The sequence below is a fragment of the Ochotona curzoniae genome, unplaced genomic scaffold, assembly GCF_017591425.1.
Source record: "Ochotona curzoniae isolate NIBS_2020 unplaced genomic scaffold, NIBS_Ocur_1.0 contig_1014, whole genome shotgun sequence".
Lineage (NCBI taxonomy): Eukaryota > Metazoa > Chordata > Mammalia > Lagomorpha > Ochotonidae > Ochotona > Ochotona curzoniae.
The window spans coordinates 5446285-5462707 of NW_024464920.1; the positions used below are offsets into that span (position 1 = coordinate 5446285).

The following is a 16423-nucleotide window of genomic DNA, read 5'->3' on the forward strand; positions in this document are numbered from 1 at the left end:
TGCTTCCAAGTTTGCCATTTCTTCTTGTTGTTTCTGGGGGAAGGGGAATGACAAAGGGGGAAACCACTCACAACTTTCCACACGTCCCAGCACCCAGGGATGAGAAACTGCCACCTCGTATCAACCCAGCATCTCCATGTGTACATATTCCAAGGGTTCTGTCCTGGTGGTGTGGATAGTTCTGAAATGCTGCTGATTTCACCAGTCCGAGGATGATGTCACCCTCCCAATGTCCACTGGCTCCATTCATCGAGATTTTTTGCTGTCATTGTTTGTTTGGGGTAGTTGTCCAGTTTATTCTGTTCTTCTGCTACAGCACCAAACGAGCTGCCACATTCTTTTCTTACAACAGGGCCTATGTCCACTGCTCCACCTTTTTCATCATGTAGGACATGTTTTTGCACTCAAGTCCAAATACCCAGACCAGGTGTCCCACACATCGCTAGATCCCTCACCCCTGGGGCTCACAAACCTGGCACCCACCTAGTAGGTGGGCTCCAAGACCTGGGCCAGGAGATCCAAGGAGTCATGGGCTCTTTATCAGCTCTCTCTCCATCTCCTTCCTGGCCCCCATAGAGGATTTCACTTCTCCTGGAGAGCTGGGAAAGTCGTGTGTATGTGTGTGTGTGTGTGTTTTAATCTTAAAGGCAGATGCTCCAACTCCACATCTTACACCAGCTTTTTCCAATAATCCAAAGTGCTTGTTGCCTTCTGTCTAGTATTTGTCCTCTTAAGACGACCTTTTGGGCTTTCCAGTCTCTGGGACAATTGGTCTATATGCCTTTTTCCAATATTGTCTCATCTTCACTATTTTTTTTAAACCTCTCTAGCGATTTTTCTCTATTTTTTAAACTCTCAAGACATTGTGATTTAAAAGGAATATTGAGTGGGCATTTGGCATGGTGGCTTATGTCACTGCTCGGGACACCCACAATCTGTATCAGAGTGCCTGGTTCGCACTCAGCTCCCTGTTTCTTCTTCCTGCTGATGAGGGGGAGGCAGCAGAGGATGCCTTCAGTCCGTGGGTCCCTGTCGTTCACATGAGACACCTGCACCGAGTTCCAGGCTTCTGCCTTCAGTCCTGCCTCTCGCAGGCATCTGAGGGGTGAATTAGTGAATGGAAGCTCTCTTCATCTGTCTCTGTGCCCTTCAAACAAAATGAAGGAAAAAGCAAAATTAAAAAAAAAAACAGGCAAAAGCTTGAGGATTTAGTTAGGTGAATGGAAAGTAATTCAGAGTGCTGTAGCGTAGGCCTTTGGAGAAGAAACCTGACATGCCTGTCTTCCTGAGGTTGCGTTCAGCATGTATTAGGTGACTGCTGTTGTACAGAGCTGTACTCTTTGAAGGATCAAACAAAGCACATGACATGTCATCTCTGCTGTCTGCAGTCAGTGCGCGTGAGGAGATGCAAGACCCTTCTGCTAAAAGAATGTCAACACAACACCTGGAAATGGGAGAACTTGTGAAAAAGGGGACACGGAGTTGACACGATATGGGAGTGAGGAAAGATCAGCCTCATGGAATTAATCTGAGATTTTCCGGTCCCTGGGTGTCAACTGTGGGGAGGAATATGAAGGAGTGGAACTGAGGACTCCCCAAGTGTGCAAAGATGCAGAGGGGGATAATGGCGGGAGGAAAGCAAACTGTGTGTGAGGAAAGGGAGGAAGATGATCCCTGGGCGGCCCTGAAGTCATTAGAAGGGTCTGAAAGGGTTAAGTTTCTGGATGCCTTCCTACCTCAAGAGTAGGGATTTTAACAACTCATCTAATAGTCAAAGTTTGTCTGCCCAGCTTGGTAACCTAGTGGCTAAAGTCCTTGCCTTGCATGCATTGGATCTCATATGGGTGCCGATTTGTATCCTGGATGCTCCACTTCCCATCCAGCTTCCTGCTTATGACCTGGGAAAACAGTTGAATAAGACCCAAATGTTTGGGCCCCTGCACCATGTGGGAGACCTGGAAGAAGCTCCTGGCTCCTGATTTCGGCCCAGCTCAGCTCCAGCCATTTCGTGCACTTGGAGAGTAAACTAGCAGACAGAAGATGTTTCTCTGTCTCTCCTTCTCTCTGCAAATCTGACTTTCCAATACAAATAAATAAATTTTTAAAAAAGAGTTTGTGAGGAGAGTAAGAGGGAGAGAGGTGGGAGGTTGGGAGGGAGGGGGAGAGAGAGAGATCTTTTATCCTCTGTTTCTTTCCCAAGGTGACCACACAGCCAGTGCTGGGCCAGGTGCTGGGCTAGGGCAAAGCCAGAAGGAGCTGGGAGCTTCATTCAGGCCCCCCATGTGGGTTGCAGGAGCCCATTTTCCACCGTTTTTCCCAGGCCATTAAGAGGGAGCTGGATTGGAAGTGGAGCAATCTGATCCTGAACCTACCCCAATGGGCTGCTGGCATTGCAGGAGGCAGCGTTACTCACTGTACTACAATGCTGGCCCCAGGGCTATTTTTTTTTCATGTCAATCATTTTGAAATTTATTTTCACTTTTTTTTAAAAGGCAGGAACAAAGACAGACACAAATCTTCCTTTTGCTGGTTTATTCCTCGAATACCTGTATAAGCTGAGACTGGGCCAGGCAGGAGCCTGGAGCTCCATCTGGGTCTCTTAAATAGGTGGCAGGGCCCCAAGTACTGGAGCCACCATGAACTACCTTTCAGCCTTTGCAAAAAATAGGAAAATGGGTCTGAAGCAGAGGAGGCAGGACTTGAACCAGGCACTCTGATTCTGATTCGGGATGCTAATGTGCCAAGCAGAGTCTCAATTTCCAAGCCCCCCATGCCTACTCTACAGATAAGGAAATTCAGGAGGCAAGTGATGAATACAGCTGAGTATTTGTTGAAAGGGACTAGGGACTAAGCCCTGGTCTTTGGTCTCCCTTTTGCTTTCTCTGCAGCTTTCACCTGCGGACCTTTGAGAAGATGTTTGCTGTGACCCTGGAGGAGCCCAGCATGCTGCGTTATGCCATTGCTTTCCCCCTGATTTGTGCCCATTTTGTCCACTGTACTCACGAGATGTGCCCAGAGGAGGTAGTTATCCCTGAACCCTGAGCCCTGTCATTTCTCCCTAGTCACATCTCATCCTTATCTTCCCCACTTCCAAAAACACAGCTGCAAGGGTTGAGCTTGGTTCCAGGAGGGCTGAAGGATAGGTGTGAGTCCCTAAATATCTGAGCTTGGTGTAGAAAACATGCTGTCTCTCTTCCTCTGCACCTCGGGTTCTTGTTGGTAGCTCACCACAGGGGATTGGGAGCAGTGGCTGCTTTGGTGATGCAATGTCCTGCTGGTCCCTCCTCCCCCATGTAGTACCCTCACCTGAAGAACCACGGCCTGCACCACTGCAACTCTTTCCTGGAGGAGTTGGCCAAGCAGACCAGCAACTGCGTCTTGGAGATCTGTGCGGAGCAGCGCAACCTGAGTGAGCAGGTAGGCTGCGCCCTGTCCGCTTCCGGCCCCTCTCAGTCCCCTCCTCAACTCCCTCTCAGACACCCAGCTCCCTAACTCTCAACTAGGTCCAGGGCTGCCTTGTACTTGAGTGTCTGACAGGAGCCTTTTCTTAGTGTGGTCCCTTCCGTCTTTCCTTCCTTAGGGCCAGAGAGAGGTGTCTAAAAATACCCTTATTTGAACAGCTGCACTCAGGCAACGTGTGTGCTCTTAAGGTGAAGGGCTCCGGAAGAGGAGTTTACTTTCTCATTCACTTTCCCTCCTCTCTTGGAGCCGGACATACTCAGGCCAGTGTGGCCCCAGACCGCCTGGCTCATGCCATCTTTTTGTTTTTCTGCATGCTCACCTGTGGCTGTCCGGACAGTTGAAGCGCCTCTTTCGTGCCTGTTCTCAGAGCTGCTCTCTTTTTCTTATCTCCTGATTTATTTTCCCCCCTCCCTCCTGCACACTGACTCACAGCACCTGGTCATGATGAGCGCAGCTTCCAGCTCAGATTGTTTGAAAATGAGGAATTTGTTTTGTTGTTGCCCGGGAGTCACTGTTCAGGTTTCCCAGACTACCCACCCTTCCTGGGTTGGAGTCAGGCTTTGCAACAACTTTGGTGGAGCTGGGAGCGGGGGTGTTGCGGTGTGTGTGTGGTGGGGGAGGGTGTGGAGAATCTCCAGCTGCACAGTTGTTTGATCACTTAACCTTGTCGTTTGCTTATAGACAAAATGGGGGCGGGGGAGATTAGAGCCATTTTCTTCATACACATGTCACAAGGCTGAAATGAAATAGACAACATTTGGTGTGCAGCACCTGGTATGTGCCAACTGTAGTATTGGTTGGCACTTCTTGGACACTGAGCCTTGTGCTGGGTTTTGGAGTGAATGGCAACCCACAGGGAATGTCTCAGTTTAAGGCAAAAGGGAGCGCACACACATACACACAAGTTGGAAAGAAGTTGAAGCAGTGAATGCAAGGGAAATATGCAAATCAATCCAGCTGCAGGAGTCAATCATCAGACAGGGGAGACAGAGAGCTTTGCTCAGTGCTGCCTCAGACCTGACCAAAGCATGAGCAAGTGGCTGAGCAGAGCTTTAGCAACCCAACAGGGGCTGGCACTCCAGAGCTAGGGCTCAGCGCATCAGGGATATCAGCCTGGCCTTTTCTGACATGGCTTTCAGAGTCTACCTACAGACACTTTTGCCTAGGTTCAGGATCCACACATCTTTGTCCACCAGAATGGACCTTTTTTGTTTTTCCTGAAACAACGAAGAATCTGGACTTAAGAAATTATGACTAGTAGAGCCAGTTTTCTGGTGTGGCTTTTGTGCTATCCTCAGAATGTGTCCAGGCAAGCTCCACACATGCTCAGCATCGCTGGTGGAAGGGAGGTCCCAGGTGCTGATCTTGCATGACACCTGAGCAAGTGGTTGTATCTGATGCTGACTGTGTGGCCAACTGGGGGGATCGCAGTGAAGAGAAGACGTGGAGGGTTGCTGTGTGAGTCAACCGCAAGAAACACGGTGTTAGCGAAGCCGTGGGAAGAGGGTGCTGTGTCTCTGGTGGGCTGCGGCGGCGTGGGTGACTGTCTCCATGGCACGGTGTGAAGGAACGTGGCGAGTAAGAGGGTTGTTGTTCCATCTGGCAATGAAAGAACCCTTCTCCCACGGTGGAAGACCCTAGAAAGTAAACTGAGTGGTGTTCCTCACTGTATTTTAAAAAGTGTATTTGAAAGGCAAAGAAAGAAGGAGAGACTGTTTTAAATCTCTGTCAAATAAATTGATAGGAATTTTTTGACCCATTGGGTACTGGTTTTACACGAGCGAACTTGAACTTTCTCCACTTGATTATTGTTATAGCGCTTGCCTGTTTTCCTTCTGATCTAGGGTCTTTTGTTATTTATTGAACTCTTTGTTTAGTGGAGCATTACGTCTTTGACTATTATGTAAATTTAAAATGTCATCTTAAAAAACAAGAAATAAAATATAAAGTTGAAATGTTTATTGAATTTTTTAAAAAGCCAGAGAAGGGGAGGAGAAAGAGAGAGCAAAAGTGCTCCCGTCTGCTGGTTTACTGTTCAAGTGTCCCAATAGCCAGGAGCCAAGAGCCAGGAAGTCAGTGTGTGTCTTTCACATGAGGGTTAGGGACCCAAGAACTTGGCATTGCCTGTTGCCCCCCAGGGTGTGTATTAACAGGAAAGGGCACCTGAAGAGGAGCAGAGACTGAACCCCAGACACACGGTGGCAAATGCAGGGGTCCCAGGTGGCACCTGGACTTGGTACAAATGCCCATCTGCCCATCTCTTAGACCTTCCTCTTTTTCATTGAAGTTTTCCACTGGGTGCTGGACAAGCTGCTCAGCAGTTTCCGCAACTCTGCCTCATATCCCCACTCACCTGCATTTATTTCTAAAGCTTCTACCCAAGCACTGTGCCACCACCATTAGCAAGGCCAAGAACAAGAAAACCATGAAGCAGAGGCAGACTCCCAGGAAAGGAGAGCCCGAGAGAGATAAGCCGGGAGCCGAGAGTCACCGCAAGAACCGCGTCGTTGTCACCAAGTGAGAGCCAACCCCCAGAGGTCTACCTGGACACTGGACCCCAAAAGAGAGACAGGGAAGAGGGAAGGTGGTACAGCAAAGGACCATGGGCGTGGTGGCACTGGTGTCGGCTGTAGGAAAGCACTGCATGTGGCTTTTCTGTGTTTGAAGTCAGCACCCAGAGACAGTGCTGTGGGCTGAGTGTTGTGGATGAAAGGGGCTTGAGGGATCCCTCACAGGGCCGGCATTTCCTTCCCAAATATTAGCCAGGCAGGGCCAAGACCTGTAACCTGACTTATTTGACTTTCCAGCATGGACAAGCTACACCTACACTTGACAGAACTGGCGTTGACGATGAACCATGTCCACAGCTTCTCTGTCTTTGAGCATACCATCTTCCCTTCTGAGTATCTCAGCAGCCAGCTGGAGACCAGGCTTAACAGGTATCATTCTGTGTGTGTGTGTGTGTGTGTGTAGTGCATGTAGCCTGGTGATTGTCAGAGCTGGGCTCGTTCAGGTTTATCTCAGTGGTGATGCCACACGTAGGAGATTCTGGTGCAGCCATCTTGGTCTGGGTGCCCTGCACCTTTATCCAAGCAATCTCTGCAGGTGGTTTCGTTGAACAACTGGAATTAATCTGTGGGAATTACCCCAAATGAGCAGGGTCTTTGTTGTCCTCTGTCATCCTAGCTAGGACCCTGGAGCTGGTTATCTAACTTATCTGAGCCAGTTTCCTTCCCCATAAGGCGAGGCTAATAGTATTTACCTTATAGAATTACCTGCCATCAAGAACTGGCTGAGAACTAAAGATAGCAATGAGCGTCAAGTTCTCAGTATATCAGAAACCTTAGTGAAGCAAATTCCCTTCCCTATACTTTATTCCTCATGCCACCATCCCCCTAAAGTAGGAGGGGATGATGCTGAATGACCCTTTAATCTTCAGGTTCTGTTTTGGAATGTGAGTTCACTCATTTAGCAAATATTTAGTGTGTACCTACTCTCTCAAGAATGTTCTAGAAGCTGTTGACACGGTGGTATACAAAACAGATATCCCCTGCGTTGTCTCTGTGAAGTTTGTCTTTTTAGTAGAGGAGACATACCAAAAAAAAACAAAACAAAACAAAAAAACAAATACCCAGTGGGTTGGATGCTGATAAATGCTAGGCTGCACGATCAAGCAGGGGAGCTAGGGAGAGAGTGGGCAGATGGCAGTGGAGGGCTGGTGTTGCAGGTGTAAGATAGTGTGGGCTGCTTGAGAAAGTGACATGTGCAGGTGTAGGGGCCCGCAGGAACTGAGGGAGCCAGGTGTGTGGTGATGAGGAGAAGGAGCGTCATGGACAGAGGGCGATGGCAAGGGCAGAAGCCTGTTTGGTGTGTTCCTGAGGCACGAGGGGAAGCCAGCATGGCACAGCAACACGGGTCCTGCAGGGCAGGGGATCAGAACACCAAGACAAGAGGCAGTCTACACAGATGCTTGTGTGTCCTAATGAACACGTTCCCTTTTGTTCTGGTGATATGAGGAGGCGTGCAAGTATAGGGCAGAGCTGTGATAAGGTTTGACTCCATATTTCATGCTGCATGGACAGAGGCAAGGATGGATGCCGGGAGACCAGTTTAGACTGGTGTTTGGATTAGAGGAGACACTCTTTTTTTTTTTTTTTTTTTTGCAATGAGGTTTTTGCCTGGGTAAACTGAGATCAGTTGGCTTCCATGACATGCGGTTGGCTATGTCTGCCTGATGTCAGGAAGAGGAGACAGGGCCTGGTACCTGTGGTACCTAGCTGAACACAAACCCCCAGCACCTAGAGCACCCTGCCTGGGATATTCCAGGTTTCTCGGAGGATCTCTGGCACTTGGCTTCCCTGTTACTGTTGCCCCTGAATCCTGAGATTGGCCCAGAGGTTTGATAGAACAGGTGAGCCTTCCTCCCAGCTGCCCTTTTGGGTGGTGGGAGGGTCCTTTTTACCTGCCTTCTCCTCCCTGCCATAAACACTTTGCCCCAAAACTCCCAGGAACTGGTGACCTGGGGAAGAATCTGAGGAATTCATCCCCAGACAAGTACAGATGGCTGCCAGGGGCCTGTGGTGTGTTCTCAGGCTCCAGGGAGGGATTTGGCAAGGAGAGGGACATCTAGTGGGGCGAGGTCTTTCTGTGTTCCCCAGGTAACAGCATGGGTGGTCCTCCACCTTCTTGAAGGTTGCTTGTAGCTGCGTGCTGGCTGAATGTGCCCTTTGTCCGGCCCTGCATTACTGTGGTCACTTATGATCAAGATTTCCAGACATGGCTTCCATTAAAAAAATTATTTTTTATGTATTTGAGAGGTGTATGGGTGCATGCACACACAGATCCTCTATCTGCTGGTTCACTTCCTTCAAATGCCCACAACAGTTGGAGCTGACCCAGGCCAAAGCCAGGAGCCAGGAATCCCATCTGGGTCTCCCACATAGGTAGTAGGGACCCTTGTGCTTGAGCCATTGCCTGCTGTTTCACAGGGCACATGAGCAGGAAGCTGGATCGGAAGCAGAGACAGAACCTGATCCTAGGTGCTCCAATATGGGATGTGGGCATCTCAAGTAGCAGACTAGCCAGCTGAACCACAACATCTACCCCTAGTTTTCCATTTTTGAGAACAGTGGGGATAGATTGTTTCCAAGGAAAAGACAAACACTGGCTCTGTGTATGCAGGAAGAGTTGGATGGAACTTAGGGTCCCAAGAAATCCCTTGACTTAATTTCTTCAGAGAAGGTGAAAGAGTTTAAGGGGTTAGAAATCAGATATTACTGGCCTCAAGTCCCAGCTTGGCCCCCTGCCCACTAAGCTGTCTTCAGCAAGTGCTGTGCTATCTTCATGTCTCAGTTTGCTTGTCCACAACCCTCTTTTGTTGGGTTGTTATACGGTTTAAATGGGATGATACGGGCAGTAAAATCTGTATATCCCAGCACCTGGAACGTGATACATACTTGGCATGATCGTTTGTCATTCTGACTGCGTTTGTGATTTCTGTCACTTAGAGCCATTGTGTGGCTGGCTGGCTACAACGCCACCACACAGGAGATCGCGAGGCCCTCTGAGTTACTGGCAGGAGTGAAGGCCTACATTGGCTTCATGCAGTCACTGACCCAGTTCCTGGGTACAGATGCTTCCAGAGTCATCCGCAACGCCCTCCTGCAGCAGACACAGCCGCTGGACTCAGCTGGGGAGCAGACCATCACCACCCTCTACACCAACTGGTCAGTGTGGCTTATCCCTTCCCTGCACAGAGCAGGACCACAGGGGCCAAGCATAGCAGCCCCTTGGGCCCAGACCTGGTGGCTTGTCCATGCTTGAGCATCAGAGCAGTGATTCAGGGCCAACCTGGATCCCCTCTGTTCACCCACAAGCTTCCTTGCACTCCACAGTATAACAAAGTCTACCTTGCTGCTGTTTGAGCTGCTACAGGCTCACCACTCCTTAACTTTCCCTTTCTGGCTTCTCACTATTGCAGTTTCCAACAATTGGTCTTCTTTCAAAGATTCTCTTCTCTTTCTCTTAAGGCATCTATGTTATTTATTTTCATTCTCCTGTCTAAAAAAACACATCTTTTAAAAATAGATTTACCTATTTTTATTGGAAAGGCAGATTTACAGAGAGGAGAGACAGAGAAAGATCTTCTGTCTGCTGGCTCATTCCCCCCATGGCCACAATGATTAGAAATGAGTCAATCTGAAGCCAGGAGCATCTTCCAGGTCTCCCATGTGGGTGCAGTGTCCCAAGGCTTTGGGCCGTCCTCCATTGCTTTCCCAGACCACAAGCAGGAAGCTGGATGGGAAGTGGAACAGCCAGGACATGAACCAGTGCCCATATAGGGTACTAATGCTTGCAGTTGAAGGATTTGCCAGTTGAGCTACTGTGCCGGCTCCTTTCATTCTCCTTTAAAATGGAGAGAGAGAGAGAGAGAGAGAAAGAAAGACAAAGAGAGGGAGAGAGAGAGAACAAATTCCTGCAAGAGCTAAGGGCAGGCTCAGGCAGAAGCTAAGAAGCTGGAGCTCAATCCAAATCTCCTACACAGATGGCAGGGACCCAAGTATTTGAGTCATCTGCTGCCTTCCTGGATGTGTATAAGCAGGAAGCTAGATCAGAAGCAGAGCAGCTAGAATTTGAACCTAAACACTCCAGTGTGTGATACAGGGGTCCCAATAGTGATTTAAGCTTGCTGCATCAAATGCCCACCCCTCTTCTTTCTTTTTTGTCCTAGCTTGGTCCCTTTGAAAACCGGTCCACTACTATCTTTCCTGATTACTATCCCTCCATGCTCAGATATAACCAGGTCAGATGGAGTAAACTGTTCTTAACAGGAAATGGGGTCTCCTTCCCCGAATTGAAGCTATGAATCTGTCCCCTTTCCTTTGAAATGTTAAGAAATGGAAATTGGATTGCTACCTCCTCAAGCCACTGGGTGGCGCTCTTAATCCAATATCAGCCCAGCAGGAACCAGGCGGCCCAGAACTACTCCCTGAGAAAGGGGAGAGGTAGAAAGTTTAGACAGACAAATGCCAACAAGGGTGGGTGGAACTTAAGACAGATGGATGACCTGGGCCAGGTGGGGACTTGGAGGAGTCCGAGAGGGAACGCTTTCTGAAGGTGACAGCCATCACTCAGCTGCACTTGCTTGCTGCTCTACAAAATCCGAGTTTTTAAACTTTTGACTACTAATTTGATTTAAAAACCCACCACCATGTTTGATGAATTTGGCCTGCTGGTGTTTGGCTTGTGATGTCTGCCAGATACCTGTTAGATACACACTAGACTAGTAGCTAGGTGGCTGGCGGGGGCTGGTCAGACCTGCTCCGCCAGGAATGGCTGGAGCTCAGCCCCTGTGTGTATGCCTGCTTGCTCAGCGGTCAGGAGGGGCTAGATATTTGGAGATGGGATGACCAACACTCACTGTAGACCAAAGGTGTGAGGCTTTTTCTCGCTATGACTCTATTTTAGGGTTGTCCAACTACTGACAATATTTCCCCGGCCTGATTGAGCCTGTGTTCCTTGACAGAGAGTGAGGGGGATGAGGGAATACACCTGTTGGCAGGGAGTAGGAGCCGGGGTGAGCCATGTCAGCAATAGGCCACGCCCTGCAGGTTGGAGGTGAACTGGGATGACAATGAAGCCCGGTTCTTCTCTGCCACTCTTCTCCCCACTGCAGGCTTCCAGCAAGATCCCATCCCTGTGTGTGCCCCATGGGAGTAGGAGGGAAAGGGACTGGTCCTTAACTCTTTGATGCTTCTTGGTTCATCCCTGCAGGTACCTGGAAAGTTTGCTCAGACAGGCGAGCAGCGGGGCCATCCTCCTGTCCCCGGCCATGCAGGCCTTCCTCAGCCTCCCCAGGGAGGGGGAGCAGAACTTCAGTGCCGAGGAGTTCTCAGACATCTCTGGTGAGCTGAGGGCCTGCTCAGGGGCCTGGCCTCAGGGACCGCGGAAATTCTCCCACCTTCCCAGATGCCCGTTTGTGTTCTCCTGGATGCCTCTGTCAGACAGCTCCTTCAGGGCTCCAAAAGGAACTTCTGAGAACCAGCTCAGAATTTGACAGCAGCCCAGAGGTGGTGGTGGCGGGGTGGGGCAAGGGATGTGGAACAGGGTGGAGAGGGCAAGACAGGGGAGCTTTGGTGGTCAGCAGGGCCCCTCTTAAGTCACTGAAGGGATTTAGTCTTCCAAAGGTGGTACAGGGTTATTTTCCACTGACATGAATCAGAATGGAAGAAGGGGCCCGGCGTGTGGGCTAGCGGATACCATGGAGGACTTGCCCAGTGCTCAGAGCTGTTGCTAGGCTGTCTCCTTCAGGCCTGGGCTGAGGAGCCTCATTTGGCTTGCTGATGTTGAGGGTGTTGACAGTGGGCTGCATGCTCAGGGTCTACCTGTTGTTCACCCTCTTCCTTCCCAGAGCCTTGGGGCGTCTGCTTTTCCTTTCCAGGCTTCTCAGTTTGAGATGCTGGGAAGGTCAGGAGCTCTCCAGGGACTATGCATTCCTCAGTGGTAGGGCTGGGCTTTCTGCTCCAGAGCAGGTGCCTGCCGCGTTCCCAGGGCATGGAGGGGCTTTTGTGTCTCCAGGGCTGGGACAGGTGTAGAGTGTGCGGTGAAGCAGCTGGGAAGCTACTCCCTTGGGAAGGAAGGCTGGAGGCCATACAGATCCCATTCCATGGATCTGTTTTCCTGACTGTCCCAACATCCTCCTCCTCATCCTCCTGCTTCTCACCTCGATACCAGTCTTGAGTCCTGCTTGGTGCCTGGGACCAACGGCAGGTGTTCCAGTGACCCTGCCCTCGCCACTCTGTTCCTTCTTCCAGGGAGTGTGTGTGTGTGTGTGTGTGTGAAGAAAGCTAGAGCTGACAGTTCTGTCTTCCAGCCATGCCTCCTCATGGTCTTCCCATTCCATCAGGACACCTGACTTGCCCCTCTGCCTGCTGGAGGTGTCACAGGGCCCTTTCTCATCAACTCTAACCCGCCAATTGTAGGCAGCCTCTAAAAGCCAGTCTAGGTCTTGCTGACAAGTGATGAACAGCAGGAGGTGATGCTCCTTCCCCTTCTCCCACCCCCATCCCAATTTCCTTGGGTTGCCATGGTGATGGGGCAATGCTCCTGTAAAAATAGATAGACGGAAAGAGAAGGCTGCCTGCCCTAGGGTTTTGACTGGGAGTAAGTAGACCCAAGACCAGGGCTGGAGTGGGGGCGGGGTGTCTGGTGGGTCCCTTCTCCATCAGCTCCAGACAGAACCAGCCAGCCCCTTGTCCTCTCTCTCAGCGACGTTAGCATGGTGTGAGCTGGCCAGCTGGGGAGATCCTTTAATATTTCTTGGCTCAGTTCTTTCTGTTGTAAATAGGTGATTCTAAAAACGTCCACTGTGTCCTTTGGACAAGGCTATCCATTAGCTGTGGGGGCCAGTTCCGCTTCCTCTGTGGTTGGTGCAGGTGGAGAACAACTGGTCTCACCTTCAAAGCCTTGGTTGGACCTGTAGCCTCAACTACCTGCTCTGTCTGATCTCCGTGATTAACAAGCCCCAGCTTGCCTTTCTTCCACCTGCTGTCCCAGTGGTCATGTTGACGTTGCCGCTGGTCTTTTGTGGTTTTCGCTGTGGGGACGGCCCATTGCCAAAGATCACAGCGCACCTTCCTGTCTGAATGAGTCACTTGGTGTTTCTAACATGGGGGAACTTCCCTGGGGCAGATTTTATTCAATTCCTAACAGACCACATAGGGAGGGATAAAGGCACTGGGGAAGACTAGACAAAAGAAGGTTCCATAGGGCCAAAGAGTTGTGTACTGTGCAAGGAGAGGGGAAAGTTGCACAGTGAGACACAAGCAAGGAAAGTGGAGGGAGCTGCGTATAAAAAGCCTGTGATGGGAAGGAGTTCTGTTGGCCCAGATACAGTCAGGGGGCAGCAAGGCATTGTGCTGCTTCAGGTCCCAGTCCCAGGTGTGGGCTCGTGGACTTGGACTAGTGCTTCGCCGGGTGCCCCAGAGAGCTGTCAGTCATGCTGCTGAGAGGTAGCCACAGTTCATGAGCATCTCTGTTGTCTCAGGACCCTTTATCTTGTTTGTACCCACGGCTGCTCTGTCGGGGTTCACAGCAGATCTTAATGCATTCATTTGACAATGATGTGAACTGAGGTTCCCCAAAAGCTCAATGACTTGCCAAGGATCTTACATCTCACAAAGTGGGTGCTGCGAGTGTAAGACCCCAGGGGATGGAGGTGAAGGGGCTTGGGGAAATACAGGGGCATGAAACAGAGGAGGAGCACATTGTTATCGCTTGTGAGTTGCCCACTGAGAGTTGGGGGAAGGTGAGGGGAGATGGGGGCAGTTACCTGCATAAGGCCTCAGGTTCTCCCTGAAACATGATCGGGTTCTAGGCTCAGGCGGCCCTGGAGCTGCATAGGGCTCGCTGAGTCCCGCCTGGGCCCTTCTAACTGTTCCAGAGATGCGGGCCTTGGCCGAGCTCCTGGGCCCCTATGGCATGAAATTCCTGAGCGAAAACCTGATGTGGCATGTGACTTCTCAGATTGTGGAGCTGAAGGTAACCGTGGAGATGCACCCCTGTGTCAGTGACCCTCTAGGGGAGGTGGATGGAGTGGGGGAGGAGGGAGAGACCAGGGTGGAGACCGAGGTTGTGAACAAGTGGGTTTCCTACCGCATATTGCCATTTTACCCCCTCCCTCCACCCCCGTCCCCTGGCGGCTGCAGAAACTGGTGGTGGAGAACATGGATGTGCTTGTTCAGATCAGATCCAACTTCAGTAAGCCTGGACTGATGGCTTCCTTGCTTCCTCAGCTGACGGGTAAGCGCTGGCACGCAGGGTCGGGAGGGAAGAGCACTGGCTAGGTGAGGGCTGGGAGGGACACTCCCCATCCAGGCACCACCACTGCTCTCCTGAGCCCCCCCTCTGTCCTAGGGGCTGAGAATGTGCTAAAACGTATGACCATCATCGGAGTCATCCTCAGCTTCAGGGCCATGGCCCAAGAAGGACTTCGGGAGGTGAGTGGTGACATCATAGACTCGTAGTCGCCTCTGTGGGCAGGGCTTGTACGGGGAGTGTAGAAGGGACTGGTGAGCCCGGAGGCGCAGCTGGATTTGGCTGGGGGCCCAGCCAGGTCCCTGGGGATGGATGAGCTGGGGACACCCGAAGGCATAGGAGATGAGTTGCTTGGGGAGCTTGGCTAAATTCTTGTGTCTTCTAGGACCCCCTTTCTGGTTGATTTTCACCTAGTTCTGAGGACGCGGATGGCTGTCTGCTGTCCTAGGGGGCTCATTTCTCTTCTCTTTTATCCAGGTTTTCTCCTCCCACTGCCCGTTTCTCATGGGCCCCATCGAGTGCTTAAAAGAGTTTGTGACTCCGGACACAGACATCCAGGTATGAGGGAGAGCAAGGTAGTATCTGGCACAAACACTTTGCCGCTGCAAAAGCAGAAAGGCCAAGGATCAGATCTGTGAGGGAGAGAGAGCACCCAAAAATACAGCAGGGAGAGGAGCTGACACGTGTCATTTGTGCTGATTTATTTACCAGACACAGGGAGCACTCTCATCCATTGGTTCACTCCCTAGATGCTGCAGCAGCCAGGGCAGGGTAGGGCCAGGCCAAACCCAGGAGCTGGGAACTCAGTCCAAGTCTCCCATGTAGGTGGAGGGGACTCAGGTTTGAGTGCACATCAGCAGGAGGCTGGAATCAGGAGCAGAGCCGGGACTCCAACGTGGGTGCTTCAGTATGGGTCGTGGGTATCCCTTGTGCATCCCTGTGTAACCGCTGCACCAGTCTCCCTCCCAGGGGACTAAACTGACCAAGCACGTCTTCCTGGAGAGAAGGGGCGTTGCTGGGAGACAGAGAGAAGTGGAGGCTTCGTGAGCCCCACGGGGTGGGAGACACTATTGCTGGGAGAGTGGTCAGAGGGTGGACAGCACCTGCCAGCTCTCTCCTGGGAGGAGCACTGAGCCCAGCAGCTGCCCCAAGCTCTGGGGACATGAGTCCCACCTCAGGCAGGAATGTGGTGCTTGCTGGTGGAAGACTTGGTCCTTCTGTCCCCATCCACCCAGCCTGCCCTCAGAATTTCCTGTCTTTTCCTGGCCCTTTTTTCCTCTATGGTTCTTAAACCTTCCAGTTGCTCTGTGTCGGTTACAGGAGATACAGCTCACCTAAGTGGCACAGCTAACTAAGCTCCACCTGTCCCCAACCTGGAGTTGATTTTTGAGTGTCCGGCAACAAACACAGCCAAAGCTGGGGAGGCAGGCTCCCCACCACTCCCATGTGGAGGGCCAGCCACTTGTGTTACAGTGAGCTGCTCTAACAGAGAGAGGGCTGTGACACAGGGGACCCCTGAGCTGGAGGAGTTAAGTTTGAAGTTGAGGAAAAGACCCTCCCCACCACCAGAAAGCCACAAGACCAGACTCTTGGCAACCTGGTGGTAAGGTGCCACCAGCAGGGCCCACTCCCCAGAGATTTGCTGAGTGGCAGAGCAAGAGGAGGTGAGGGTGTGGCGGCAGTGGGCACGCCCCCAGGCGGAGTGCATGCGTGCTAATGTCCGTTGATCTGTGCCTAAAACACTGACCTAGCATTTGGATCCTGGAGTTCTTCTCTGTTCTCTTGGAGCATTCAGAGTTGGCTGGTCTGCAGTCCTGAAAGGGCTCCCAGTGTGTGGTGTGAGGGTGGAGGTTCCACACCGTGGCTTGGGAAGCTGGCCCCCAGCACCAGGGGGAAGCACCTGCTATGCACTTAGCCTTATGTTGGGCTTGGCAGAAGACAGAAGTGCCAAGATCCAGTGGATGTCACAGGCATTTGGGGGCGTTCTTCTCATGGCTGAGCAGTCTGTCGCTGTTTCTGGGCTCTCAAATAGACACCAACAAAAGCAAGGTGAAGGAAGAGGCGAGAAAGATGTACCCCCTGCACTTTTGGTCACTGGAGTTAGGTTTTATTCAAGTGGTCTGTGGTGAAGTGAGCATTATTATGA

At 51.2% G+C, this 16423-nt stretch overlaps 1 protein-coding gene across 2 annotated transcripts in view; it reads left to right on the forward strand.

Moving 5' to 3' along the window:
* NCKAP1L (NCK associated protein 1 like) overlaps positions 1 to 16423 on the forward strand; it is a 48168-nt gene that overhangs the window by 21946 nt on the left and 9799 nt on the right. For both annotated transcript variants that reach the window (XM_040980046.1, XM_040980056.1), the window contains exons 17-26: positions 2889 to 3021; positions 3298 to 3417; positions 5834 to 5979; positions 6270 to 6401; positions 8970 to 9188; positions 11236 to 11366; positions 13904 to 14001; positions 14169 to 14262; positions 14377 to 14459; positions 14755 to 14835. In XM_040980046.1, the coding sequence (XP_040835980.1) occupies positions 2889 to 3021; positions 3298 to 3417; positions 5834 to 5979; positions 6270 to 6401; positions 8970 to 9188; positions 11236 to 11366; positions 13904 to 14001; positions 14169 to 14262; positions 14377 to 14459; positions 14755 to 14835 (1237 nt within the window). The remainder of the gene's footprint in view (positions 1 to 2888; positions 3022 to 3297; positions 3418 to 5833; positions 5980 to 6269; positions 6402 to 8969; positions 9189 to 11235; positions 11367 to 13903; positions 14002 to 14168; positions 14263 to 14376; positions 14460 to 14754; positions 14836 to 16423) is intronic.